At 42.7% G+C, this 26992-nt stretch overlaps 2 protein-coding genes across 2 annotated transcripts; one reads left to right on the top strand and one right to left on the bottom strand.

Moving 5' to 3' along the window:
• Positions 1-810: 810 nt before the first annotated feature.
• Positions 811-6561, bottom strand: LOC306784476 (putative RNA-binding protein Luc7-like 1). The gene is made up of 10 exons (XM_079278494.1): positions 6010-6561; positions 5440-5534; positions 4628-4726; positions 4071-4181; positions 3796-3939; positions 3343-3519; positions 2999-3195; positions 2883-2912; positions 2162-2392; positions 811-1913 (listed from the first exon to the last, which is right to left on the bottom strand). Exons 1-10 carry the CDS (start codon positions 6068-6070, stop codon positions 1664-1666), a joined length of 1395 nt encoding a protein of 464 aa, XP_079134620.1. The 5' UTR covers positions 6071-6561; the 3' UTR covers positions 811-1663.
• A 1310-nt stretch (positions 6562-7871) lies between these two features.
• Positions 7872-9750, top strand: LOC306784167 (essential MCU regulator, mitochondrial-like). The gene is made up of 3 exons (XM_079278021.1): positions 7872-8047; positions 9201-9359; positions 9510-9750. Exons 1-2 carry the CDS (start codon positions 7886-7888, stop codon positions 9336-9338), a joined length of 300 nt encoding a protein of 99 aa, XP_079134147.1. The 5' UTR covers positions 7872-7885; the 3' UTR covers positions 9339-9359; positions 9510-9750.
• The last annotated feature ends 17242 nt before the right edge of the window (positions 9751-26992 follow it).

The following is a 26992-nucleotide window of genomic DNA, read 5'->3' as shown; positions in this document are numbered from 1 at the left end:
CGTAGTGACGTTTTCTCGCAAAGGCAGCTCTCTTCTGCCACCTACAGGCCGCTGGGTGTTTCGCACTTCACACCTTGAGTACAGATTGTATTTTTTGGGCAAAATGCTGAACCGCTAATCCAGGACTAATCTGATTCGGGTACTCAACTAAAGTGGCAAGTGTCACAACAGCAACTGTACTTAAGTACAATGTTGAGGTACTTGTACGTTATATGTTCCATATTATGTTCTTACGGTTACACACTTTTTGGAGGCAAATATTGTACATTTGAATTCACTACATTTTTTTGCAGATTATGAATGCAAAATATAATCAAATCATGCATTATGACACATCTGTCCTGAATTAAGCCCCCCCGGTAGTACATAAATAAGTTAGAAGCTGCAACATTAGTGACGCTTAAGCAATAGTATATCAATAATTATAATCCTTAATATATATTATCCTGAAATTATGTTTTTAATGCATTTTTCCCCCCTCCAATTTAAAACAGTAGTTATATCCTGCACAAATCATCCCGAGCCATGTTCCTACAATGAATGAGATGCATTCTCTGGTCTTATCGGGACTATTTTTATGATCAAAAACAATTTGAACACTTATTTTTGTACTATTGATAAATGACAGGACCAAAAACAGCTAAAATACAAACCGTAACCCTTTGGCCTTGATTGAAGGTAAAAGGAGCTCTAACCTCAACACTGAAGCTGTATCACAAATAATACAACATGCTAAATTTGTCTAAACTCTTCTGTACAAACGGGAAGTGAAGTCGAAGAGAAATTTGTATAAAACACGTTGCAATTGAATAGAACAGAACATTTTATTCACGTAATGGTGGCACAGCAAAGTAGATTTCCCCCAGTACATCCAGGTCGTATCACAGCAAACAGGAGTCCCTGGGTCTTTCAGTGTCAGTACGTACATATGCACATCATCTATATGCATTCACATGTCAGGAACTGAGTGGAAATATTTGGATGACTTCTTTCAGGGGAGGACAAGTGAATGTATTAAGTAGTACGAGCTCATCGCTGCATCCCGAATTTAAAAAGGCGGGCCCGTGGATCGGTATCGAAACTCTCAAATGAGATCGTTATGGCTTGAAGGCAGCAAATCAAACACAAACATCAGAAGTGCCTTCGGTCTTTCTCAGCTCACTTCCAAACACTACAGCCGTGGACGCCGCGTTAATGAGTCCAACCCGTGTGAATGAATCCGCAGCCGCCGAGACCGACGGATTTCTTATGGACCAGGAAACACAGTGTCACCGTCGAAGGTTGCGACTAAAGATTTTTTTTTAAAATGACAAAATAAAAAGACTCAAAAGTAGGGCTACCGTCTCATCGCTCACTCGTCACTGTCAAAATAACTTTACATAGGACCGACAAGATGGCATTAAAAAAAAAAAGAAACTATACTGCTTCCACAATTCATACTTATAAAAGTTGGTTTTGCATCTTTCCCTTCACCGCCACCACAGAAGTTGTTCCCTCATCCCCATGTTAAGATTCCACCATCCACCCCGCTGATGTACACGTCCCCCTCTTACCGTGAACACACACACACAGTCGCACCAACACGCACACACTCATCTCCCCATGCTCCTTTTTTAGCAATTAATGTATCCAATCCGAAGACTTTGGAGGCGTCCACTCCTGCTCATATCTCCCCGGACTCTCGCTCCTCGGAGCTGGAGCGCCGGTCTCGCTCGTACGACAGGGATCTCTCCCGGTCCCTGGTCCTGGCTGTGGCAGTGTCGGCGGAGGGGGGGGGCTTCTCCGCGCCCTCCCAGTCCCCGTACTCCGCCCTGTCCTCACGCCAGCCCTCTCCTGCTGCGCCCTGTCTGGACATCTCCTGGGACGGCGAGGGCTCTCCGTCGCGAGTGTGAGATGATCTTTCTCTGGAGGACCTGGGGGTCAAAAACTATATTTTTAATTCTTGGCTCGTAGTCGGTGGCTGTTGCGTTAAAGCAAAAGTAGTGATGTTGAAATCAGTTATCAGACCAATCTAAAAATTATTCTAGAGCTGAACTAAAATGATGATGACTATTGACAACTGATTATTTTACTCCAATAAATGGCAGAGAATTGTGGTCAAATGCCCGTCACAACTGTGAACAGGACAGGAGGATGGTTGTCGTGATGATAGAAGCCACACCTCTTCCTCTTGGGCCTGTGAGAGTGGGAGCTCGAGCGATGCCGCTCCTTGTGTCGATGCTTCCTCTCTCTCTCCCGGTCCCGGTCGCCGCTGCCGCCACCACCTCCGCCGCCACCACCACCGCCGCCACCACCGCCGCCACCGCCGCCACCACCGCCACCTTCTTCTCTGGAACGAGAGGAGTGGTGGCGTCTTGAGCGATGGGAGGACGAAGTCGAGGTGCCTCCATCCCTAGAAAAATTGTTTTGAAAAGGAGAAAGATTTAAGTAGAAAAAAAAGATAGCTGCACCGCTACAGGAAATAGATTCTCAGATTAATGCTTTACACTGAAGCATCTCGTCTCGTAGTCAGTTGAGTCGGTAGGTGACTGCCTACACATCAGCTACACTCATTAAAGACATGACATGCGTGCTCTTTTTTTAGTTTAGGTTTTAATAAACTACCAATACATGTTTTTATGATGTTAGAGCTGTGGTTGTTCTTGATTTCAGGTAAGGTAACCAGATGCTCATTTCTTTAGGTCCACCACTGCGACTGTTTTCATAATCTCGATTAATCAATGAGTTGTTTTGTAAGTACACTTGCTATACAGTGTATATCTACACACATATCTGCAGCTTACAGCGGTATGTTGCACCATGAACCTGTAGACTTTGTGAAATCATGAGTCACTGTGAAAAGGACCAACCTCCTCGAGTGATTCGGTTGAAAGCAGACATACCTGTATCGTTCTCCACTTCTAGACCTGGACCTAAGACAGGAACACAGTTGGGTTTACACGGGACACCGAGCTTTTTCTTTGCACTCAGCAACAACGTAAGTCAGACCGTTTCTTACCTCCTCCGCTCCCTCTCGCGCTCTCTCTCCCATTCACGCTCTCTTTCTCGCTCCTTCTCTTTTTCGCGCTCCTGCTCTCTTTCCCCCTCTCTCTCTCGTTCCCGCTCCAGCTCCCACTCTCGCTCCCTTTCGTCGTCTTTTTCACGTTCCTCTCGTCTTCTCGACCGCATTCGTTCTTGTTTTTCTATAACTGCTTTCTGGATGAAACAAAAAAAAATAGAACAGAACTGATAAAACAGCACAAAAAAAAAAGGAAAAAAAAGAAAAAGGAAACTCAACTAAAATGTGTCATTGAACGATAATCGTGCAAATTAAAAGTAGTTCTGTTCCAGTGCTCCCCTCACCCTCAGCTTTTCAAGCTTCTCACGGATTTCAATGAACCCGATGTGCAGTTTGCCCCCAAAGTGGTCGGCTAGACGGCGATCGTTGTCGTGAAGACCCAAGTAGGCAGAGCACACCTCGCACACTCGGAGCTTTTGCTGCTGAAAGCTGGAGGCTGGCATGGAGTTCCTGTACACATCCTGCAACAACAAAAGGTAATGAGGCAGTGACGCTGGAATTAAAGCACGGACAGATTTGAACTTGTGCTTAATCTCGACTGCAAAATAAAGATTTCTGTTATTACGAGAAAAGATCCTGTGTTGTACTGCCTTTATTACTGAAGTCATGAGTAAACAATACACCTTCACGGTCTGAAACAAATATTGCAGCTCTAGTAAGGTGATGTGCGAGTACAAATGTGTATTTATTCTAAAACAATAAACAAGTCACAACAAAGCAGTTATCAACTTTCTGACCTCTGCTTCCTTCTTCAAGCCTCGAGTCTTCTCCACCATCTCCAGCACTTGCTGGGCCTCGTCTACGTTCCCCTCGCCCCCGAGCTGCTCCGCCCGGGCCAGCAGCTTCCCGATCTCTTCGTTCAGCTCGTGGACACGTTCAGCCTTTTTCACCGCAGGAGAAACAGAGGGGGGATGTTGATTTCTACACACTTTGCACAGATTCATGATAACCATTTATTCCCCGTCATAAAGAGCACAGCCTTCATTAAAAAAAAAAAAAAAGTGTTTGTCACCTTTGCAGCCACTTCAGCGCTGATCTCATCCTGCGTCTCTGCTAGTCTCTTCTTGGCCAGATCGGTCCTGCGGTCACAGTCAGCGATGAAAGACTGGAGGTGTTCGGCAGCCTGCGAGAAAACACACCAGTTAAACGACTTTCAGTGTGTGTAAAATATACAAATTTACCAGATTAAAATTTCAAATTCATCTTAAACGGTGTTTTAAAAAAAAAAAAGAAAAAAAAAAAATCTGCTTTGCATGCATCTTTTTCTTCTTAATAGCTTTCTCAGACAACAAACTAGAGCTTCCTTAGTGCTGCTTTAATTACACCTCCAACTTCTTATGCAGTTAGTCACAATTTCACAGCAGCACTTTGACCAAATTTACTTGGAAATGTGGGAAGCAAGCGTAGAAAGCCAGAGCTGGTCTCGCTTGTAAAGCTGGCACGTGTGACTCAGTTTATGACAGAGAGAGTTGCATAACTCTGTGACTGAGTGCAGTGGAGACAAGAACACAACCTCTACTTTCTCGAGAGCTATACATGATGGGGTGTCAGTGCGTGTGTACTACTCACATCAAGCTCGAAGAAGTACTCCTGCTCTTTAGAGGCAATCTCGAAGTCCGCTCTGAGAGCCAGGTCGTGGACTTTCATACACTCTCCCAGATCCATTCTCTGCAGAAAATAGAAAGACGTCCACGTACTGCGTTTGTATGCTTCATCACTCATCTTGAGATTTGTCATTCTAATAATTCCCTATTTGTTAAATGTCATCCCGACTTAAAACATTACACATATGGGAGTGTAAACGTGATATCTTTTGAATCACAGAGCTGCACGGCCAGGCCCTCGACACAGACGGTTTCTATATGGTTATGTACAGCACAACAAAGCATTGAGACACAAGCACCTCTTCGTATTTGTTTTGTACATGTTTTGTAATGAATAGTGATTGACTCTGCTTTAACTCATGGGTGTTTGCATTCACATTTTGATCAATAGTGTTGGAAATGTAGCCCCCTTTTCCCCGTATTTACGGTCTCTCAAATTGAGGGGACAGAAAGTCATTGGACAAGTTTAAAGTTACATTAAATTATTTACAGGCACAATTTGGCTGTAGTCTGTGATCCAAACTGCAGCTGACATTTGAAACAGTTTCTACTGATGCCATGTCAGGCCCTGTGCTGTAGCTATCCTCCCGTCTCACTATCAGGGCTTCCATCTCATCCTCGGATGTGTCCTACACTGTGCACAACCTAAATATGCACAGACATTGTGCAATTTTAGTTCAATGTGCCGGAGTAGGACCAAACCTGTGATAACAGCTGTCCTAATTATTTCTGACTTCAGTATATGATATATGATGTGTGTGTGAACATGATACTCACGGTGCCAGACAGAATATCATGAGGACAGGAATCCAGGAGGTGACTTTTGCAGACCCGCTCATCTGTGAATTTGATTCTCTGCCGCATGGAATCTCCTTAAATAAAGAAAAGCACAAGAGCACTTGTCAGCCAGTGCACAGACTGAAACATGGCATGATACGTACTAAATCACTGAGGTTCAAACTTGCCATGAATGAGCCATCTTGCCAGTAAATCCTAAAAGTTAACTGCTCAGATAGAGTCTGATAAAATGACAACATCTGGTGGAAAGAAAGGGAGCCACGGATAAAAGAGCACACGGACCATGATTAAATACAGCTCTAACGTGTTAGTAATGTTTGTCTTTTTGTGGAGGATGTTAGCAACAACTCAACTTGCCATTTACACTTGGACTCACACACACAACAGGTAGCTAGTCGGCTAGCTATCCTCATGTTAGCTAGCTCGGTTCGCAAAGCATGCCGCACTGACTGGCTTATCTGTTAGCTTCCCGGCTAATGCTAGCACCAACACAAACTCCCGTCCTGCTCGGAGCAGACACCAGTCTCCACCACAGCCAGCCGTGCTCACCGTCTCTCCCCGTCCCCATGAGCTGGTCCAGCATCGCTCGCATCTGTGCCTGGGCCGACATTGTTTAGAGTGTTTAGCTAACGATGTGTGAGTCACTCCTCGCCAGCAACAGTCCTCACACATGCAGCCTCCTCGACTGCAGGCCTCGTTGGCACCTCCGCCAACCGCGGACAACTTTTCCCACAAGGAGGAAAAAACCCGACTCCAGGCGAGCCAGCGAGCTGGTTGTGTGTAACGGTGGTGGAATGGATTGGTTATCACAGCACTTTAACAAGAGCTAAATGTGACTTTGTAACGGTGGATGGCTTCGGGTCGGTTGAACAACGTCTGTTTGAAAACTGGAGTCCCGTAGTCGTGTCGTGTGTCGAGTAGAGAGAGCGGTGACTGAGTGTAGACAGGACGGTGGGTTAGCTAACTGGATCTGTACAGAAACAAGTCACCAGTTTCTCTGTAACACACTCTCTAACTGTATTTGTAGCCAGTCGGCTAGAAGTTGGCAAGTTTATTCAACGTCCTTTCTTCCGCCTTTTCCACTTCCCCTCCGTGCGCGTCGCCGCGGAGCGCGCTCCAGTCTCTCCGCCTCGAGGAAGTGCTGCAGTCAGCCTCGCGCGCTGGTCGTTTTAGTGACGATACACCTCACTCAAACATCAAAATATTGGGAAATATTTATTTGAACACCTTACAAATATGAACAAATGAATTGTAGAATGTATAAAAAACTCAGCAGTATTTGGAATACATATTTAATACATTATTTATTTAATTTTACATTGTTTTTATTGTTTAATTGTACGTTTTATGTTGGTATTTACCTTACATAAACAGCATTACTCTCCACACAGACACGTTATCTGGAATAAAAACAATATATTATACAACTAACTGTTTTATTGCTTATGTTTGACTATTTTTGCAAACTGAAATGGTGAGTGAATCCCTTAAAAAATGTACCAATCACGCTTCAGTCAATTGGCAAGATTTTAGAAATACTTTGGTAATGAGTTCAAGTCTTTTCATTATTTAAATGTATAACAGTACATTTGTATTTTCTCTAAATGCCATTTCAAAACCCTCTCCACATAACCAGTTTATACAATTCTAGTGGAGATTTATGCTGACTGAAAGATAGTCCATTTTTAATATAAATAGTCTAACTTACTTGAATTAGCATATACAGTATCTACCTTGGGAAAGTTTGTAATTGTAGAATGTAAACTTTTCGTAAAACCGTTCCCAGAAAAACATACTGAGATAATGATCCTCCTCACATCAGAAAACCTTTACACAGTATAGTAACATTATTTTGGTCTATACTTGGCATTACAGTAATAAAGGCTTGCTGTATGTCAATAGCCAAGTAATGAATTACCTTATCCTTTAGGTCACATTGAGCCAGAAAATAAAGTGTTGATTTAGGCTAAATATATGGACGATAAACTAAATGTATGCTTGTTTTTCATATATTTTTGTCACTTTGCTTACACCCATGTATATTTGGTGTAATCAGTAAGACAATGTGTACTAATGCACAGATTGATAGATTCGATGTAATGTTGTATTTTAAGTGAATTAGTTTAGTTTTGTCTTGAAAATACACTTCAATCAACAGATGATTTACCTCTCTGGTACCAACTTCCACTATTCATTATGTTTTTTGTACCTCTTGTTTTTTTTATTCATTATTTTGCTAAATGAATTTGAATGCGGTATCCACAACACAGAGACAGATGGTAATTTGCAGTATAAAACTGATAAAGGCAATTGATGCATAGAAACTATTTATTACAGTTGGTCAATAGTCAAGCCGCGCCCATTGAGGACATCCCAGTGCCTCGCGCAGAGGCGTCACCCACCCTCTATCACATTACTGGAAAAAATGGCGACGGGTATACTGCGGCTCCCGCTGCGACTTTTCACCAGAAATGCGGGGGTAACGAGCCGTAACACCGGCTTGAAAACATCTAACATATCCAGGTCGACTCAAACCAGGACCGCAGTGTCAACGTCGTCGGGGGCAATCTTACCGAAACCGGATAAAGTGAGTTTTATTCTGCCTTAGTTACCGAGTGAAAAAACGAAAAAAAAGAAATATGAGTGGCAGCGTAGGCGGGACTTAATTCTAAATTGACAGGTGCTGTAGCGAATACAAATGCAGGACACGCGCTGGGTTTGTCAAGTCAGCCAATTAACGCATGTTTACACAAAGGTAGGATGTATTTCAGGAAGTAACGCGACTTATTTTGTCAATTCAAGGCAGTATTGATTCAAGTGGACATTTTACGTTAGCAATTTAAATAATAATAATGTGTTATATGTATATAATGTATAACGTTATATTACACTAACACGTCTTTTTTGGGAACTATAATGATGTCCAATGTGATTAAAGCTGCCTCTACACGCAATTATATCCCAAGCAGAATAGCATGTATACAGTTAATGTTATCTGTAACTGGCCCTCTAATATAACAGTTACCCTTTTTCAGATGATTCAATACAAATGGAACATAACGAAGAGCCAAATTGAAAGAAATATGTTGTCTAAAACGATCAAAGAATTGCTCAACTCATGGCTGTCTAAACAAGGACAAAAATGAGTTGATGGGCCCCCATTAACCCCACAGTCCACCCATCCTCTGCAAGTTTTTCTATCTTTCTCTGCTAGAATACTAGCTGGCCAATGATGTAGCAACATGCACTGAGATAATGAAGGATTTTTAACACAGGACCTCTTCAAAACAGGGCCTTGAGTTAGAAATTAGGTAAAACAGGACCCACGGTCAGTTGATATTGTGCTTAAATCAAAGCTTTTCTGATAAAAAAATACGTTGAAATTCTGTTTTGAACTTAAAAATGTATGTGAATGCAGTTTCGCGTAGCCTGCTGTCAACGTATTATGGCTTTGTTACACTCAGTGTCAAGTCAAATTTATTTGCATAGCCCAATATCACAAATCTGCCTCAAGGAGCTTTACAATCTGTACAGCATTTCTCTGCTATAGTGACTCTGAAGATTAGATTTTTGTATTTGGCTTTGGGAGAAATAGTTCTCCATAATCACAAATCTGGACCAAAATATCCCTGAGCAAATTGAGGTGGGGATTAATATTGTCAGTAATCTGAATAGCACATGTGTCCCGCCTTATATAAACTTCTTTAAATGTCTCTTGATGTCCCCCTGATGTTTTCCAGACAGCATTTGGTCTCACCCGCATGACAGCAGTGGTGGTGCCTTTCCTGTACGTGGGAACTCTGATCAGCAAGAACTTTGCCGCTCTCTTGGAGGAGCATGACATCTTTGTCCCCGAGGACGATGACGACGATGACTGAGCCCACTCCAGACAGCAAATGGTAACGTCAAAGTGTACTTTTAGCCGCACCTTATTTACCATTTCCACAATGACGCTCTTGACCTTTTTTTTTAATGCACAATCTTAACCATGTGTAAAGGTTGTAGACAGCTGATGACAGTTCAATTACTTTTTAAATTCACATCCACAGGGTGCTTTGCAATATTGAGTGAGAGCACACCAGCCGGCACAAGGAAGTTGGGGAAGATGGGGCACTTTGATATCCAAATACATCCCGCCACCTCCACCCATCTCCCTCTGCTGTTTATCTTGTTTTTGCTAAATTCCCTCTGTATCACTCTTATATCATGTGAGGCTATCAAAACGACTAGTTATGCCTTCACTCTTGTTTGCATGTTTGTCTGACAACTCAATAAAGGGAGTCGATTACACATGGATGAACACTTGTTATTATTTGGTCTTTGCACAGTGGAATTGTTCTCATTCTGACTCTTCACAACGGCACACGTCGTGATTGTAATGTCATGATTTTGCTGTTGTATTTGGTGAATATTTCTATGTTGGCTCGCCGTCGTCCCTACTCAAGATAAGTGTTTTTTTTCTCGTTGGTCCTCATTGGTCAGGTCTGCCTCGCTCCCTCCTGCAGAGCAGCGTTGGCCAGTCTCAAGTGTTCGTTGAGGGAGCCCGTCTCCAGCTGGCTGCGACCCCTCGCGTCACTCAGGTCCACGTACGCCTCCTTATAGCGCTCGTACGCCGCTGCTTTCTCCTGGAGAAGTGTGGAGGAACGAGTGTGGTAGACTCATCAGTTGGCATTGCAGTTGTAAAGAGTGAGAGGTCTGATCATGAAACGTACCTTTGTAAGAGACTGCACTTCGTTCTGTAGACAGCTGATTTCCTTTTTAAGATACTGCACCTCGTTGTCTTTCGCTCTTAGTAATGTCTGAAAGACACAATGTGGCATCTTAATAGTACCAGTTAAAACGCTGTACAACATATGCACAGCACTACAAGTACAACTTGAGTGCTGCCCTTTCATGTGACTTTATACTCCAGTGCATTTGAGATTGAACGCTGGTGTTTTTGTACGTGAACACATGCATTTGACAGCTACTGTATAGTTACTATGGTTAAGATTTTACAAGACATATGATTATCTTATAAAATATGATGCATTAAAATGCTACTTGCACATTTACGCATCAGTAACAATAATCCAATACTACAATAAATAAAAATGGTCTGCATTACAAAAACATCTGCTTTCTCTACTTGTTGTCGATAATACTCAGAATGCAGGACTTTTACTTGTCATGGAGTATTTTTACATAAGTAAAAGGTCTGCTGTCCTATCCAGGCAGTAGATGGCAGTATGAGCTGTACTACAATGTGACCGAGCACAGATGCTCAACACAAACGAGGCCACCAAAAAAAAAGAAGCCTAAATGAGTCCTTCAGGTGCGACGAATGAAACTGGGTTGGGATGCAGTAAGTTAAGATTTTGAATCAGCGTCACCTGCTTTCACATGAGATGAGATGACGCAGGATCTAATTTAGTCTCCAGCGTTAAATTGGTACCTCTAATTCAGACGCAGTGCGCTCAGCGTTGCCAAGAGATGCCGTGTCCGACCTCTGACCTGTGATGAAATAGCGCATGCGGCTGATCTCTTCCGCCAGTTTGGCCTTCAGCTCCTGAAAGAGAGATGTTGGGCTCAAATTATGTCATGGAGAAGTAATGTGAACTATATATGCTTATGAATGTTGCAGCTTCCTTAATAGTTTAACCCCACGAGAATACCCAAAACACAATCTCTAAGGCAGCGTGACACTGCGTCAAAACAAACTCAAACGTATGTCAACCTGGTTCTCTCTTCTGAGCTGCTCCAGCTCTCTCTCCTTGAGGTCGAGCTCAGCCTCTCGGCCCCGGCCGCTCTGCTCGGTGCGGCGCAGCTCCAGGCACTTCTGGGAGTAGCGCTCGGACAGCGCATCTAATTCACCGTGCGAGACGTCCGCCTGTGGCCTGACACGCGTAAACACACGAGATGTGGAGTGAATCATAATAATGCACTGTCATGCAAGAGGGGGGGGGGGGGGTAGGGGTGTCACAGTCAAGTGCAGAACATCTGAAGCCTGCAGCGAGAGCCTGTGAGATGGACAGCTGGATTATAAACCTACATGTGGCCTCTGTGTGAAGCGTCCGCATGTGCAGCTCCTCCGGCCAGCCTCCTGGCCTTCTCCACCTCCCTCTCCAGCTCCTCCCTGTGAGCTGCTCTCAGTAACTCCACAGCTGTGATGATCAATCAGTTCGTTTGTTAATTTGGTTGCAAGATTTATTTAACCGGAGATACTGTCGTGCTTCCTGTCTTACCTTCAGCGGCAGCCCGGCTCTCCTCCTGCAGCATCCTGTCTCTCTGCTCCTGCAGCTCCCCGATCTCCCTTGCGTGCATCTCCTGCAGCTCCAGCAGAGCTTTGCGATGGGCCACTTCCATGGCTTCTAGCCGGGCCCTACAGGGGGCCCCGGGGCCACACGGGCTCTCCACCTCTACCCCCATGGCTGCGCGCTCCCTTTTGATGCTCTCCACTTGGTTTCGAAGAGAGAGGGCCTGGGAGATGGAGAGGAGGGAAAATATTGATATGGATATTAACATAATTGTCTTGCATTGGAAACAAAGGAATGTTTTACGAGGGTTCCTGCTCATTACTTAAAAAACACATTTTTTTTCAATGGAGTGCCTTTAAGTTCTTTCTAACCTCCTTTTGAAGAGCTTCCGCTTTATTTGTTTGAATAGTTTGAGCTCCATTCATGGATGGGTTGGGTGCATCAGTTTGTGATCCGGTGGCAGGCTGTTCGGCCTCTTCAGGACTCGATTCATACGTCTGGGCTCCAATGAGAGACTGCGCACTCATTTCCCGACATGACAACGTCTCAAATTCTACCCACTTCCTGCTGACGTCTGAGTCCATGGTCTCAGTGATGGGCATGGGTACACTCCCCCTCTTCAGCTCCATGGAGTCCCACCTGCTGCCCATCTCACTGAAGGAGACCCCTTCCTCAAACCACTTGTTCCTCTCCTCCAATCGCTTGGCTTGCTCGTGGTCCCAGCCCTCCCCCTCTTCTCTCTGACTGGACGGAGACAAGTCCAGATCCCGGTCTACAGTTTGGTCGTGGTGGTGGTGGTGGTGGTCGGCCTGATGGGGGTTTGCAGCTGTGGCGCTGGAGGTGGAAGTGGTAGCTTCATAGCCGGAGTCCTTGCAGGTGAACCGAGCAGGGGGTTGGCATGACGACGGTCTCCGGGAGAGGGGGTTCTCTTTCTCGCTGCCGGTGTCCGATTGGCCGAGGTCGCAGTGAGGGAAAGACAGGAGGGTAGTGTTACACATCAGAAGAAAGATGATAGAGAGGGTTCGCCACAGGCAGACCACCCAATCACATTGTCTGCATTTCCTCACAGTGTTCAGAAACGTTCAGGTCACTGGAACGCCTGGAATAATATAATGAAGGATGTCTTGTTCTGTAATTTGTACATTACTAATTATGATATATATTATAATTTTGTAAGATGTTTTACACTCGTAGAAGTATTTCACTTGTGATCAAAAGCTACGGAATAATAGCTTAAAGTGAGTTCAAGTTTACTGTGTATTGAGTAATACATTTGCATTTTTGACATAATGTTTCCTTGCAGTATTGGACAATGTTTGTCAGCTATGGATTGGTCACAGCCTTTAACTCTTGTGTCTCTACTCTTCGTCATGTTTATTTTGAATTTATTTGATCTTTATATGACTATATTTGGTATCTATCCTTGCGTGGGATTGTCTTGTTTTAATATTTCTGTGGCTGCAAACAATTAAAGTATGTTCAGTCATTTTACTGGGCTTTGCTTCTTTGAAATGTTATTTTCAACATCTTATTCCTGATTGTAGTGCACAGTAGCCTCTTTGCAGGAGTTGATTGTATCTCAGTACTTTTCTAAGTACTGTCTTTGTGCAAGTGACACTTGCACTTTACTTGAGTATTTACTGCCACTTTATACTTCTAGTGGGCTACAATATAGATGGATATTGTACAGTGGATGAAAATGTGTAGGATGCAATGTTATTAAACTACACGATAGTATTCTTAAAGGCATCAGCAATAACAATTTGATGTATAAAAATGTAACATTTATCTGGATTGAGTACTTTTCATTTCTATACTTTAGGTCTATTTCGCTAATAACACCAATTTGTTTTTACTTAAGGAACAATTTCTCTGCAGGTGGTGTTGCTGCTTGAGTAAAGCTTCTCAATATTTCCTCCACCACTGTCTCCCAGAATAAAGTGGGACTCACTGCGCTTTGTTCTGGATCGCCTGCTTTAGTAACTTCACCCAGTTCCGACGTATTCTGGAGGTCATAACGGAGAGAGTGAACACTGCTCTCTTTGTCTGGAGGAGATCAAAAGACACACACAGACACACACTTGCTGTTAAACAGGAAGCAGCCGGACGTGTCATTGATGTGGAAACGGGGGGGGGGGGGGTCTGACTGTCCATCTTCCTGATGCTGTACTGTACGACATAATTAAACACAAGTGAAATAAACACATACTTGTATTTGGAGTCCATAGTTCTTTCCCACTTCGCAGTCTGACACATTCTCACAGGACGTCAGGTTGATTTCTCCGTCCAGATCATCTGACTGCAGCACAAATACACCAAAACACCAAAGACAAATGTATCAGGCACCATAGAATTGTTTTTGGAGAAACTGATGTTGCTCATGCTACAGTGACAACCACTTTATACATCACTGTATGTAGATTGAAATGAGTTGCCTTTGGTTGACAAACATTTACTAACAAATCAGAAATTACTTTTATGTCAAACAATCGCTCCTACCTCCTCAGCATCCGCGTCTCTGTAGTACCGCAGCGTTGTATCACCTAGAATAAACCAGTGTTTCCTCTCCTGAACAAAACACAGTTATCATAGACATTAAATTCATTATTGTAGTCTATGAACGTCTTTGTAGATCATTTTCAGGTCAAGTCTCGTTCTTGGAGTTTTGTACTGTCGTCTAGACAATTGTGGTTAAAACAGGATTTAGAATAGAAAATTACTAACGTTTTAGAAAAATGTATGTTGAAATAATTCCAAAAACATCAATTTACCTTGCCATGTTCATCCAGTATGGACATCCACCCCTTCAAGCAACAACACCTGTAATTAAAGCATCACGATCAAGCTCTTTGAAAGCATTCTGCAATGGTTTCTGTCTCGCGCTTGATTGTGAAACTAGAGGAAACGGAAACCGTCAGAGCAGACGAATGTGTCTCTGTGAGATAACATCTTTCTGAAGCACACATACAGAGGCAGGCAGAACTTTAGAGCACAAAAAAATGGGAAACATACTGCAGAATGGGAACGTAAGAAAAAGGAAGAGGTGAACGTTTGCAAACAGTGATTGTCATTGTTGAACAGTGAGAAATAGGAAGAGAAAGAGGAACTGATGAGACATTATTAGACAGACTTAAGAGCAAGCAGATGCTATTAAAGCATGTTATCATAAAATAATATAGTTACCAGAGATGCATTCCATTGCAGAGTACATATTGTGAGGAGCAGAGAAAGTACGAGACATTGTGAGAGATGAAAACGCGTGATGTGAGATGAAATGGGGAAGTCACAAAAGTGAGATCACATGCATATAAATGTCATGTCAGGGTTTCACAACTACTACAAACATGTTTGCTTGGTTGCATGTGAATCATTGAAATAACATTTTGAATGTTTCATTTTGTGGTCATCCATCCCTCTGTTGTCGACTCAGCAGTTTTAGCTGAAACTGCAGGATACATCCTGAATCTATTCATGTAAAAATGATAGAACATGCTGCCCTAAAACATAGAGTGCTAACTAATGGATTTTTCCCTGCCTCAGAGGAGCGCCTGAGGTAAAGCAGCTGAACTAAACATCAGGGATCTACTTTAGAAGTAAATGTATGAATGACCCATTTTCCTCCAGATGCTTATGTGATTTATGCAGATGCAGAAAAGTCATGGGGCCGCGCTCACCTGTGTCTGTGGGCATCCAGGAGGAGCTCGCTCCTTCACCTTTGAAGATCTGTGTCTTCCACTTTGATTGTCTGAACTCTTTCATAGGATAAACAGACAAGCAGTGTTGGTCTTATCTCCGCCAGGAGTATCCATAGTAAAGTATTATGCGATCAGTGCCATCAGTGTGCGTGCATGCAGATTTGCATGCGTCCGTGGGTGAGTTGGTGAGTGACTGACTGACTTCTCACTGTCTGTCCTCTGAATATATTTGGGTGGCCAATTATGGCTGCATGCTCAAGGACCTCTCAAGATTGTGGGGACTCACGCTTTCTCAAAATACCTTTTATTAATAACACCTAACGGAACTACCAGTACACTCTGCTGCGTACCTCTCGGCCACTGCTCTGTGGCTCCCTTTGATTGTTTTGTTCGGTGTGTTTGGCTAACAAAGCTACTCTGCCGCAACTCAGCTGCTGCTTAGTGGGGAGACAGCTTAGTGAGTTTGTTTTTGATTGTATGAAGCAACTTCGAGCCAAATGTCTGAATACGCCACTGCTTGTTTTTCAAGTGTGTTTTATGCAACTTACGGCCCATTAGGGTCTAGACGAGTGGTTAGCCAATTGTGGGTTGCATTCATTCAATCACACAATGCAGCAGTGGTTGTTGCAGACACACCTGGCGGATATCTGCACTCTACTGAGTTTCTACTTTCAACATGGATTGTATTGTGAATCGTACCTGTGAATGAATAGATGCAGCTGACTGTCTTCGAGATGACCGTCCGTTCTCAGAGTCCCGACATTTCTCTCGCCTGTCTCTGCCTCTCTCTCTGACTCTCCCCCTCTCGTCTGACTCAAGTCTTGAACTGTGGATGTCTATTTCATCTTGGTACCTTCAGAGCCAAATCAGAAATATTTTACGAACACACCAAAGGCACAATTGACTGAACTTACACATTCCTCTGCAAAGGCCTTTAGAGCCCTCGTCTTTTCTTTGGTCAAACCAAGGCAATTGCTCATGATCAGATCAAAAGATATTTGAGTATTTTTCTACTTGCTTAACCACTTTTACGAATCTTACAGCTGCCAAAAGAACAGCCTGAAAAAACACATATACTAGGAATACAGAATAGATGCATGGTTATGGCACTTCTACTATGGATATCCCTGAATAAATGCTATACAATGATACCATACAGTACCACATGGTACCACCAACCTGTAGGCTCTAAGCCTGTTGTCCCTGCATGGGCTGGGACTCTGGTTCCTCCTCCTCATCCCTGGAGACTCTTCCTCATACTCCAGCTGTATGGTTGGAATACCAGCCAGGACAATGTAGTCGTCCATGGTCATCCCCACCTCAGATTCATAAAGATTGAGCAACATCTTACCTGATATGCGTAATGAGTGTTTTGTCTGGCAAAAAATGTAACACGATTAAGAGTCTACAGACATGCTAGTGACTCTGTGAGGCTGTATTTAGGGAACAGTGCTAACATACTGATGTTTAGCAGGTATAAAGTGTAACATCTTATTTTAGCATGTTAGCATGCTAATATTTGCTAGTTAGCTGATGCTGATGGGAATGCCATTTTGCAGGTGATTAGTCTTGAACAAATAGAAACATTGACCTCCATCCAATAGATGTGGAAACATTTCACTGTAAGTGTCATCCTCTGGGGATCATGAATATATGTACAACATTTTATAACAATCCATCGAATAGTTGTTTGGATATTTCACTCTGTACCAAAGTGGTTGACTGAGTGACAGGCAAACCGAGATTCATCCGTAGAGCCACACCGCTAGCTTGGCTAGCAACCAAGTACCACCTGACATTCGTACCTCTTCTGTTTCTACTGCAGCCTTCTTGGGTTCAGAGATCAGCAAGGCCTCCATGCCTCGCCTCATGTTGCTCCTGCTTCTGTCACCGCTGACCTGATTGTTCCCCTCATGGCCTTTGTCGGTTTCTGTGATTGCAACATGTGAAAGTGAACCACCAAGCATCTGAGAGTCCGCACCCCGTCTTGATGAGGAACCTCGAGAGGGTGGGAGGCTGAGTAAAGAGTGTGATGACCCCTGCCAGGAGCCTTGAGTTGGACTCGGTCTGCTGTCTCTGGACTGGGGCTGTGGCTGTGGGGTGTGGCTGTGTGTACTGTAGCCGTTCCTGGATGGTGATACTTCGCGGCTGTTGCGAGTACGAGTGTTGGCCGAGCTGTTGATGGCCGTTCTGATTCGAGGAGATGCTTGGGATCCCTCATATGAGTGTTGCTGGATGGTTGAAGAGCCTCGGCGGGAGATAGACTCCAGATTCCTGTACAGCTTCTCAGAGTCCAAACTGTGTTTGTTTGAAGCTTGTGACCGACTTCTCAAGTCCCGGCTGCACCTCCTTTGAGCATCATACTCACCATTCTGTAAATGGAAAGAGTCTGCTTGCCTGTGAGAGGGAGTGGCTCTAGAGGGCGAGGCGGTCCGAGAGGCAACGGACCCCCTCCTGCGAGATGGACTGGACCTGCTGGAAGTGTGCCGAGAAAGGCCACGTGATGGAAGCGGAGAGGATCCATGAGACCGGGCCTGACTCCTGGAGGAGGAGCTCTTTCGTTGGGTTCCCACAGGAGACTCTGTGAACTTATAGCGATCTGGGCTCACAGAGCTGTGACGTGTTGGTGAATTATTCTGTGAATCAGCTCCCCGTCTAAAGTTGGAGTGGTACGTGTACCTCTCTGGGGATTCGCTCCTCCAAATTTCCTGCATGTACGTCTCTGGGTTCCTCCTCTGGGAGGGCGTGCCGAGGTTGACGTTCCTGTAGGGGACGCAGGCTTTTGGATCAGCAACATAGTTGCTGGGAAGAGGATGCCCCCTCTCGTAGTACCGATACGACCGCTTGTTGACCTCCTCCATCTGCTGCTCACCATCACCTCTTCGGTCTGGAGAGAAGTAGCCACTCTCTTGTTCCCGGTCTCCTCTGGACTCTGAAAATCACACAAACCTGAGGTCATTTCCTTAATATGCACTGCAGCCTGTAAGAGAGCATGGGCACAAGTCATGGTCAAGAATATCTAGTCAGCGTATATTTGCGGCCGTACCTGATGTCCGGTGGGACCTGTCTCTGCCCCTCCTCTCGTCCATCCAGGAGCATTCAGCTTTGGAGGGGTCCAGCCGGGTCATATCTCTTTGGGCCACATGGTGCCCCTCTGAGCTGAGGGATCTGCTCCTCTCTGGACAGTCCCACTGATTTGGAGAGCTGGAGGAGGGCAGTTGAATGTCATCACAGATATATCTATATATATCTATATATATATTATATATATATAGATATATATATATGTATAAGAGGAAGCTTGTGCAAACATGGAGTTGTCAGTTGAAAAATGTGTTTACTGGCCAGACTCTTGGCTTGGTGATCTATAAGAAGGGGCTACAAATGCTATAAGGTGTGGATAATGTAACGCTGATAACTACGTAACTACAACAACAAATTATCCAGTTGTAAATGAATATAGAAATGGCAGTCCAAAAGTCTTTTTCCTTTTTGCTCTGTTTTTGGTCTCCACCAGCTCCAGAGGGAAATATCTGTCTCTTTAGCTGCGAAATGCTTCAATATGTTCCCCAGTAAGTTGCTGACTGGTGCTGGGCAGGTAGCATATTTCTTTTTTTGAATACAGTTGCCTGCTATTGTTGAAGACAAAGACGTTCTGAGTGAGAGTGTGCTCTTTCCCAGTATTTCTACATGCTCACTGCTCAGGCAGAGTGTTCTTGGACAAAATAAGTGGTTTCTAAAATCAGGATACAGGATACAGTCACCTGGCTTGTATGTCAGTGTCACAGATATTAAGTTCCAACTCAGGACTCAGACTGTGGACCGGACTCCACTCGTAAGTCCAACCTCCGCTGACGTCATCGCTACTGGCACTTGTGGTCACCTCAGACAGGGCACGGGGGTCCTCATCTGCGTCCTAGTTGGTGGATCGTTTGGATAATTCAGGGAAAGTCAAACTGGCATGTGACCTCAAAGTATTTCAAACTAAAACAATATGATCAAATTCGAAGAGTTGTTGAAAGGTTGTTCACAGAGACATTTTTACCGGCACCATTCAATTTGGTTGTGTCTGTAAAGTAGATGTTCATTGAGATTTTTTTATCACCATGCATTCAAAAGAGAATGCTTTGATGCTATTTCATTTGATAATGTTTAATATTATTCCCCAACACAATCCCTTACATTACATTATGGTCCTGAAAAAAAACACAGATATTTATATTTTAAAGATCAACAACAACAAGCCGACTTAAACTTACCCTGTAGACACTAACTTATAGCCAACTAACAGCCCAAGTCCAAACATTAAGACATATTTCACTTACTGTGACTGCTGGCTGTCGTTTCAGCTAAATCTGCTTCCTTTCTTCCCTCCTTTCTTCTCTCCCTTCGTTCCAGCTAAGCCAATACTTTTAGACTGCACAGGACGTAACTCAAGCTGGTCTCTGGTCACACTCATGATTATTTCATTGCTCTCGTGCTTTTGCATTACCAGAACCGCCCACTCAGCGTCTTTCTCATCTTCATCTTGATCCCTCCTTCAGCTCTACCTCTCATTAACAGGCGGGCCACAAAAGTTTTGCCCGTTTTAGTTCTTGATCTGTCGATAGTTTTAAAGAGTGTAACAGTGTCACCTTTTGTTTACAGATTGAAATACAGTGTACATTTCAGGAATAAGAACTTTCTTGACTTTATTCCTCTGCATGGTTTCACTGAAGTGTGCCAGCGTTATGTGAGGGGGACATGTTTGAATGTGTCATAGGGGCATATCAGATGACGACTCATTCCCCGTGGATTATAATGAGCTTTCATCAATTAATGATAGAGAATCAAATGCCACCGTGGTGTATTATCCTTCTCCCACCTCCACGGTAGTTTCACTTGGTGATTGTGTTAGGAGTTGACCTCATCCCTCTCAGTGTGCAAGTTGTGGGACAGTTTTAACACACTGGCCGTATTGAATGGTGGCATGTCATTAAAAAGCACTTGACCTAATGGCAATAGATTTTGACCTCGATATGTATTGTGTAATCTTGATGAATGTGTATTAATACATGTTTTGACAATGATCACTGGTGACATACACTTGGCAGGTGCTGATTGTGAGCATCAGGGCTGGAATTTATCAAACTGCTACAGGTAAACATTTTTAGACAATGATAAATGGATAAATTATTAAAGCAAACCTTTCACTTGTTCTCCTAATAGCAAATTTAAAATTGAGAGATCTATTTTGCGATGCACAAACAATGCTGCTTCTTTATTGTTGTCTTCTAGGTTAATCAATCATCGGTTGGAGAATGCTAACATTTGTATCTGGGACCTGTTTGCTTTCGCCTCAGCCTTTTAGCATGATTTGACATAGCCACCAGTGGAAGAAGTATTCACATCATTTACTTCAGCAAAAGTAGCAAAACATTCTTTGCTATTGGTAGAGCCTTTGACTTCACCGGTCAGATTTTTACCAAAGCTGAACTCCACGTGATGCAAAGATGCGAATTTGCCACCAGAAGCAAATTCGCATTAATTTGCACGTCAATCAATTTTTTCACACTGTTTTTGTCATGAGTACTTTCACACAGAATGCAAATATAATGCAGCGCCATTATTTATAAGGAATATGAAACTACAACACTGAGGCTCCGTAGTCTCGAGACTACAAATGTATTACTTTTACTCTTTTCGACCTTGACAAAGGCAGCACAGACCAACTCCCATCCTTCCGTTCTTACCTTTCACAATAAAAGCCCTAGCATTTCCCATTTATACTTTGTATATTTGTGACTCCCCCAGTGTGTAAAGGCTTTTATCCTTCACTTTTTTCATTTCATTTTTTAAACTTCTAAATCATTTTTTTAAACATTCTCATGTGTCATTTTTTGAAGTTTGATGAGCACATTGTTATTTCACAAACTGAACTATATATAGGCTACCTACCCACTCTCGTGAGCCGTCCTGTTGTGCAGCAGCAGTAATAGTGTTGTCGCGGAGGTGCATATGATCCGGCCGCAGGCAGGAGCCGCAGCGGGTGGGGTCAAAGGTGTTGGGCTGGAACTGACGGCAGTAGTGGTCCTCACCAGGGGGCTCCACGTCCATCCTGCTGAATCTGTCATCTGAGGCGTTTGGATGGGTATTCTCGGGCACCTTAGCACTAACACAGCCTTTATTTTCAATAGATCTGGTGTGGTTATTTCCCAGGGGGCTCTGTATCATTAGCATAATATCAATAACAACTCTCATCAAAACTCTAATTAGTTGTGATTAGACAGGCTTTAAGAGATTAAAGGCTGATTCTTTGGATATCTATACTTGAATTGCATATAAGCAGATATACATTTTTAAAAAGTATATTTGTGATGTTTTTACGACAAATAGAACTCGATGAGTCAGGCATTTGTGTCACAAACAATGTAATATCTGTTAAGGAGAGTTTGTGAGAACTCCAATATCCTGCTGGATGAAACACACACCACTATTGATGGGATCCCTTTACACCACTGAGCAGAAAATGACGGTGTGTAATGTAACCATTCCATGAAGGGAATCTTCCAGCATAAGTTATATCTTATCTAATAATGACACTCTACCTTATAAATGTGATCCAAAGTCTTCGTTTTCCAAGAGAAGATCCTTCATTGAAAGCTCAGTTTCCTCATAGCAGGATGGACATGTTGTGGTGTGATCATGGAGGCTACAGAGGCCCAGGTTTTTTTTCAGAAAACTACCATTCATTGGTTCTGACATTGGCCCAATATGGTGACTGCGTCCTATCAAATATCATCTCTAGAAAGTGAAACACAGCACGACTCGTCCCGACAGATGTCTAATGGACGGTGGTGGTGCTGGCTGCACAGATGGTTACTCTGACAGCGCGGCCCACAAAGAGGAGAGACAAAAGAGCAGGAAAGAGAGGGTTACAACGTCTGGCAATGAGAGTTTAAAAGTGTAATGAAATCATTATTTAAATGTCGTTACAACACAGAATAATAAAAACAGGCAGCAGCGGTATATTTTAAATTAACACTTAGATAATTTAGGAGTTTTCATATTTCTCTTTTGCAGAGAGTGAGATGAATGATCTTCACATTTATTATTTGGCAGGTAAGCAAAAAGAGGTGTTTCACAAATTGTCTCACTTTTGTTTAAGTTTGTTCATATTTACCATTTCTGGGAGACCAATATAAATGAAGCAAGGCATCTATTCTTGATGCATAAGACATCTAAAATAGATTATTTTAATTGGTTTTAAGTGTTTGACTGAGCCGCAAGAGGGGGCCTTTTGTCTCAATAGAGTGTGTGTGTGTGCGTGTGTAAACTTATGAAATGTCCTGTTTGTGATGATTAATTACAGTTTGTAAGCCTACATTCTATCACGTAACGTTATCAGATAAACCTCCAAGATGCGGGGGTATAATTAAATGTTTTGGCAAGTGAAATGACAATTAAGGGGACATCTTTTTGTCTTTTGCTGCGTGTCACATGGTCACCGTAGCTACATTCAGCTTGCCTGGCAGCCATAATGAGAGAGTAGAGCTGGTATCCATGGAAATGCAGTCGGAAAAGTTCAGCTGACACAACTTCAAACAAACACTTTAATGATCGTAATCAAGCTTCTTCATGTTCATTATTAGGGCATGTTAATATCATTGCAATGATGCGAGAGCTCCACTTTTTCCTGTTTTCGTTTATGTGAAAATGAAATTGGCCAAGATTGGTTTTATGTACGACGCATGAGGTCCTCGTACGTTGAGGTCATCAGGAGAACCTTCAAAACTAAAGCTGCGTTTATGCTTCGAGCGACACATCAACATTCTTTATGTCATTTTCAATGGAGGCCGGTGACATGGAGCCACAAATTGAAGGTCAACACGTGTCACTGGGTGACGGGGGCCGCTCCAATGACGCGGTGGAAATCACATTAGTCAGTTTGCAGGGCTAATTAACGACATAACTGCGTCAACGAGTACTTGAGCAACATTTCAACCGCAATTTACAGCGCGAGGTTGTTTTGTTACTTTTGTGGCTCGTAGTGTGAACATATGAATGTGCATCTGAAATCACCCCCTCCTTTACTTTTTCACTACTACCTGTATAGCAGGGGTCTTCAACTAAAATTCCAAAAGGTCCAGATTGAGAAAATCTCCTCGGGCAAAGGTCCGAAACATTACAATAATATGCTAATTAGTTTAGTGTCGCATGACTGTACTTTTTTGCATCTATAAAATACAACGCCTTTATTTTGAAGGGTCCCTACATTGAAGTGTTTCCAGAACTCTTTTCTGTGAACCATTTTGTTTTTAAATGACAAACCATCGCGACCCAATTCCCAACCTGCCTTATGTATGAATCTAAATAAAGAGACATATGGTTGATACTTTTTAACTTCCTTTTATGCACATGTTATTGAAAATACATACACATGTCAAATACTTTAACTGTTATAAGTATTCTTCAATTATCAAAACAATACGAACATTCAGGCTTACTCGCTTAGCTCAAAAGTGTACTGCAGACATTAACGTTCAATAAAAGACTACGGGAGAAATTCTGCAAATGTATTTGGCAACCCTGATGAAATATGCTACCTTCCTTTGGGTCTCGACCCAGTCTTTGGGAATGACTGTTATTGTGGATAACAATTGATTCAGCACTCCTAACCTTGATCCACCCAAGGCAAGTATTGATCGTATAGTATTCCTGCTCAGGACAACCTTCTGAACTCAACAACTTTATCAGCCAGTACATTCTCTTTACCCCAAAGGCGTGATTCGATTATAAGTTTACCAGAGACTCAAATCATTATCAATCTTTAACAGCCACCACACAGGACTTTTGTCCACAAGACTCATGTCCCATTTTGACAGGAGAGACACGAGTCACGTGACTCGTTAGTCGCCACGCTCCGAAACATGACCAAAAATGCTCTATGACAAAGATTCCGCATTACACACTCCGATTTGAAATAGTACACACTTCCTGTCTCCTAAGTAAAAGACATTTTTTTCTTCTGTTTTGTTTGAAAAGTACCATTTATAGTGTCAGGATGTTCGGAACATGTGGCTTGTGAAAAATGGGTCCAACATTTTCTTAAATATTTACCCTTTAAAAGAATCGGTCATAATCTGTGCTCATGTTTACTTCTTAATCGACTCAGGACTTGCCTTTTGTTCCTCCACAGTTTTCAGCTCTCTTTGAATATTTTTACTCCCTGCTGTTTGAAATTGTCCTTGACTTGGCTGAATGCTCTGAAGTCCACCTCCCAGGGAACGACTTTGTGGTTTTGTTGTTTAAGCCTAACTTGCTGTGAAGACTGAAGTTTATTTAAAAAAAAACACTATGCATGTAACAAGTGTATGTTTGCACTTAAGGAATTAATTTCCTTTGTGGTATAACATAGCTGTAATTATATTTAGTTATACATACAGTAATTACACACACTAACACACTTAAAGTGTGTTATTAAATGTAATTGTTTAAAAATTGTTTCTTGTAATTTTCAAAATAAACAGACATCCCGGAGCTTTCAGCTGCATCTTCATCAGCAGATTATTGTCACTCATGTCTGTTGGATGCGTCCTAAGAGGAGTTATATTGTTGACGAATACATTAATGAACACTTGATAAGTTCCTTACATCTGCTTACAACTACATTGTACTGTCTTACAGTGTTTTATAAACCATTTATGCCTTGTTCATATACTATGTTCATATAAATGGGAGGGTAAATAAAGTGTTACTTCATATGAGTTAAATGAAGTACAGGTGTCATTTTTTATATGTTTTGTTTTATGCCTTGAGAGAAATTAAAGTAATGCTCGCAACACGTATTTACACAAAACCTCCCAAAAAATGAGTTTTGGTGTTCTGTGTACAGTTCTTATTGAGAGTAAATGTATTCATCTGCTGGGAACGACTGCCCCCTTCTTTCTTCCTGTCGCCCTCCTCCAGCCCTACCCTTTCTTGGCCTGCTTTTCTAAAAACACATTGACCTGGATCAGCCCTCAGTGAGAAATGAGGTGTCCGCCTGCTTCTGAGTAAATTGTCTCCCGTGGCGTTCGAGGTGGAGTCATAATATCATATGTGAGAGTAAAATATGCCACTAAAATGCATTTGTGTCTACCTAGATCAGAGCTATTTCTATACACAGATGGCCGTGTTGGCAGGACAGACGGTCTTTCCCCTCACCTCAGTCCGATGCACGACTTAACACTCTTTCATTAGAGGGTTTTGCGGGGAACCTGCTGAAACACAGCTATCTTAATGCGTCTGCACCGTTATTTTATCGTATTATAATGTGTGCAACCCACATGCACTTCTCAAGTGTAAGTAAGTCTCAAGTAACTTTGTGTCTGCGTGAATCATCAAACTGCTGCCTTCACCAGCGCAACAGTGACAGCTCTTTCACCCAGACTCGTTAAGTGGAGGACATTGTGTTCCTTCGACGGCGAGTTATTGTCAGCCCACTCATTCCCACTGTGTTCCCACTTAGTTAATCCCCTATGACCTCTGACCCGTGCCCACACTGCTCGGCCCTATTTTACTGTACCCCCCCACCTCCCCTCCTACCTAATGCAAGACCCACCTGTTGTCTCGTGAAGCTCAAAATAAAGTAGGTCTATAAATATGCCACATGGAGAGAGAGGGGGGGGGGGGGTGTATTTATGCTCGAGAAAGAAGAGAGAAATAGGGTTTCCATGGAAACTAAAGAGCTGCATCTAATTGGCAATAACACCTCAAAGAGGTCTGAAATAAGAAACCATGAAGTCGGACTCACTCGCACTGCCATGCTCGAGCAACATTTGTTGTTGTTTTTTTACTTTATTAATGCTTTTTAAATGTATTTACAGAGACTGATGGCGTTCAATCTGTCCAGTACAAAATGGGTTTTTTTTGTCTGTTCTTTCTATTTTTATTTCTGGGATGAATAGTTATCAGAAACGAAAGCAGGAGAGATTATTTGGCACACACACGCACGCACACAAACAAACAAATCAACCAGTCTGTCAAAAGAAAATCCCTCTTTTTTCACGAGAACTTTTAAGATTGGTGGCTGAACATATCCACATGTGTTCTCAGGCATCCCAAAATCACCCTTCTGATTGCTTAAGTGGTGCAGCTAATGATTATTTTTTATTATACATTAATTAATTGCTTTAGTCTATAAATATTAGTTTGCAAAAGGCCCATCTCCACTCCCCAGAACCAAAGTGACTTTCTTAAACTGCTTGTTTTGTGAGCAGTAAATCAGCACATTTGAGAAGCAGGAAGCAAAAATATTCTTTTGTCATTTTTTGCTTGATTAAAAAATAGTAGCTGATTCATTTTCTTATAGCAAAGACCAATAGTCTAATTGATTAATCCATTTATAACTGCAGCTCCAGCGTCTCTGCTACTTGTAGGTCAACCAACGGATGTTTTTAATTCCTCATTTTCAGAGTTTCTTGACAAAAGAAGGTTCCAGTAATTGTGACGTAAACACAAATGTGTTATGTAACCTGTGTTTAACGGGACATAACACACATTAAGGACTTAATCTCCTCCTTTGGCATGCAACTGCATGTAAATGTGCCGGAGACGGACGTCAACGAGCTGATAGAGGGT

Source organism: Melanostigma gelatinosum (assembly GCF_949748355.1).
Source record: "Melanostigma gelatinosum genome assembly, chromosome: 11".
NCBI classification, from domain to species: Eukaryota; Metazoa; Chordata; class Actinopteri; order Perciformes; family Zoarcidae; genus Melanostigma; species Melanostigma gelatinosum.
Note: the sequence above shows the minus strand (reverse complement) of the source record. Positions and strands in the feature narration are given on the sequence as shown.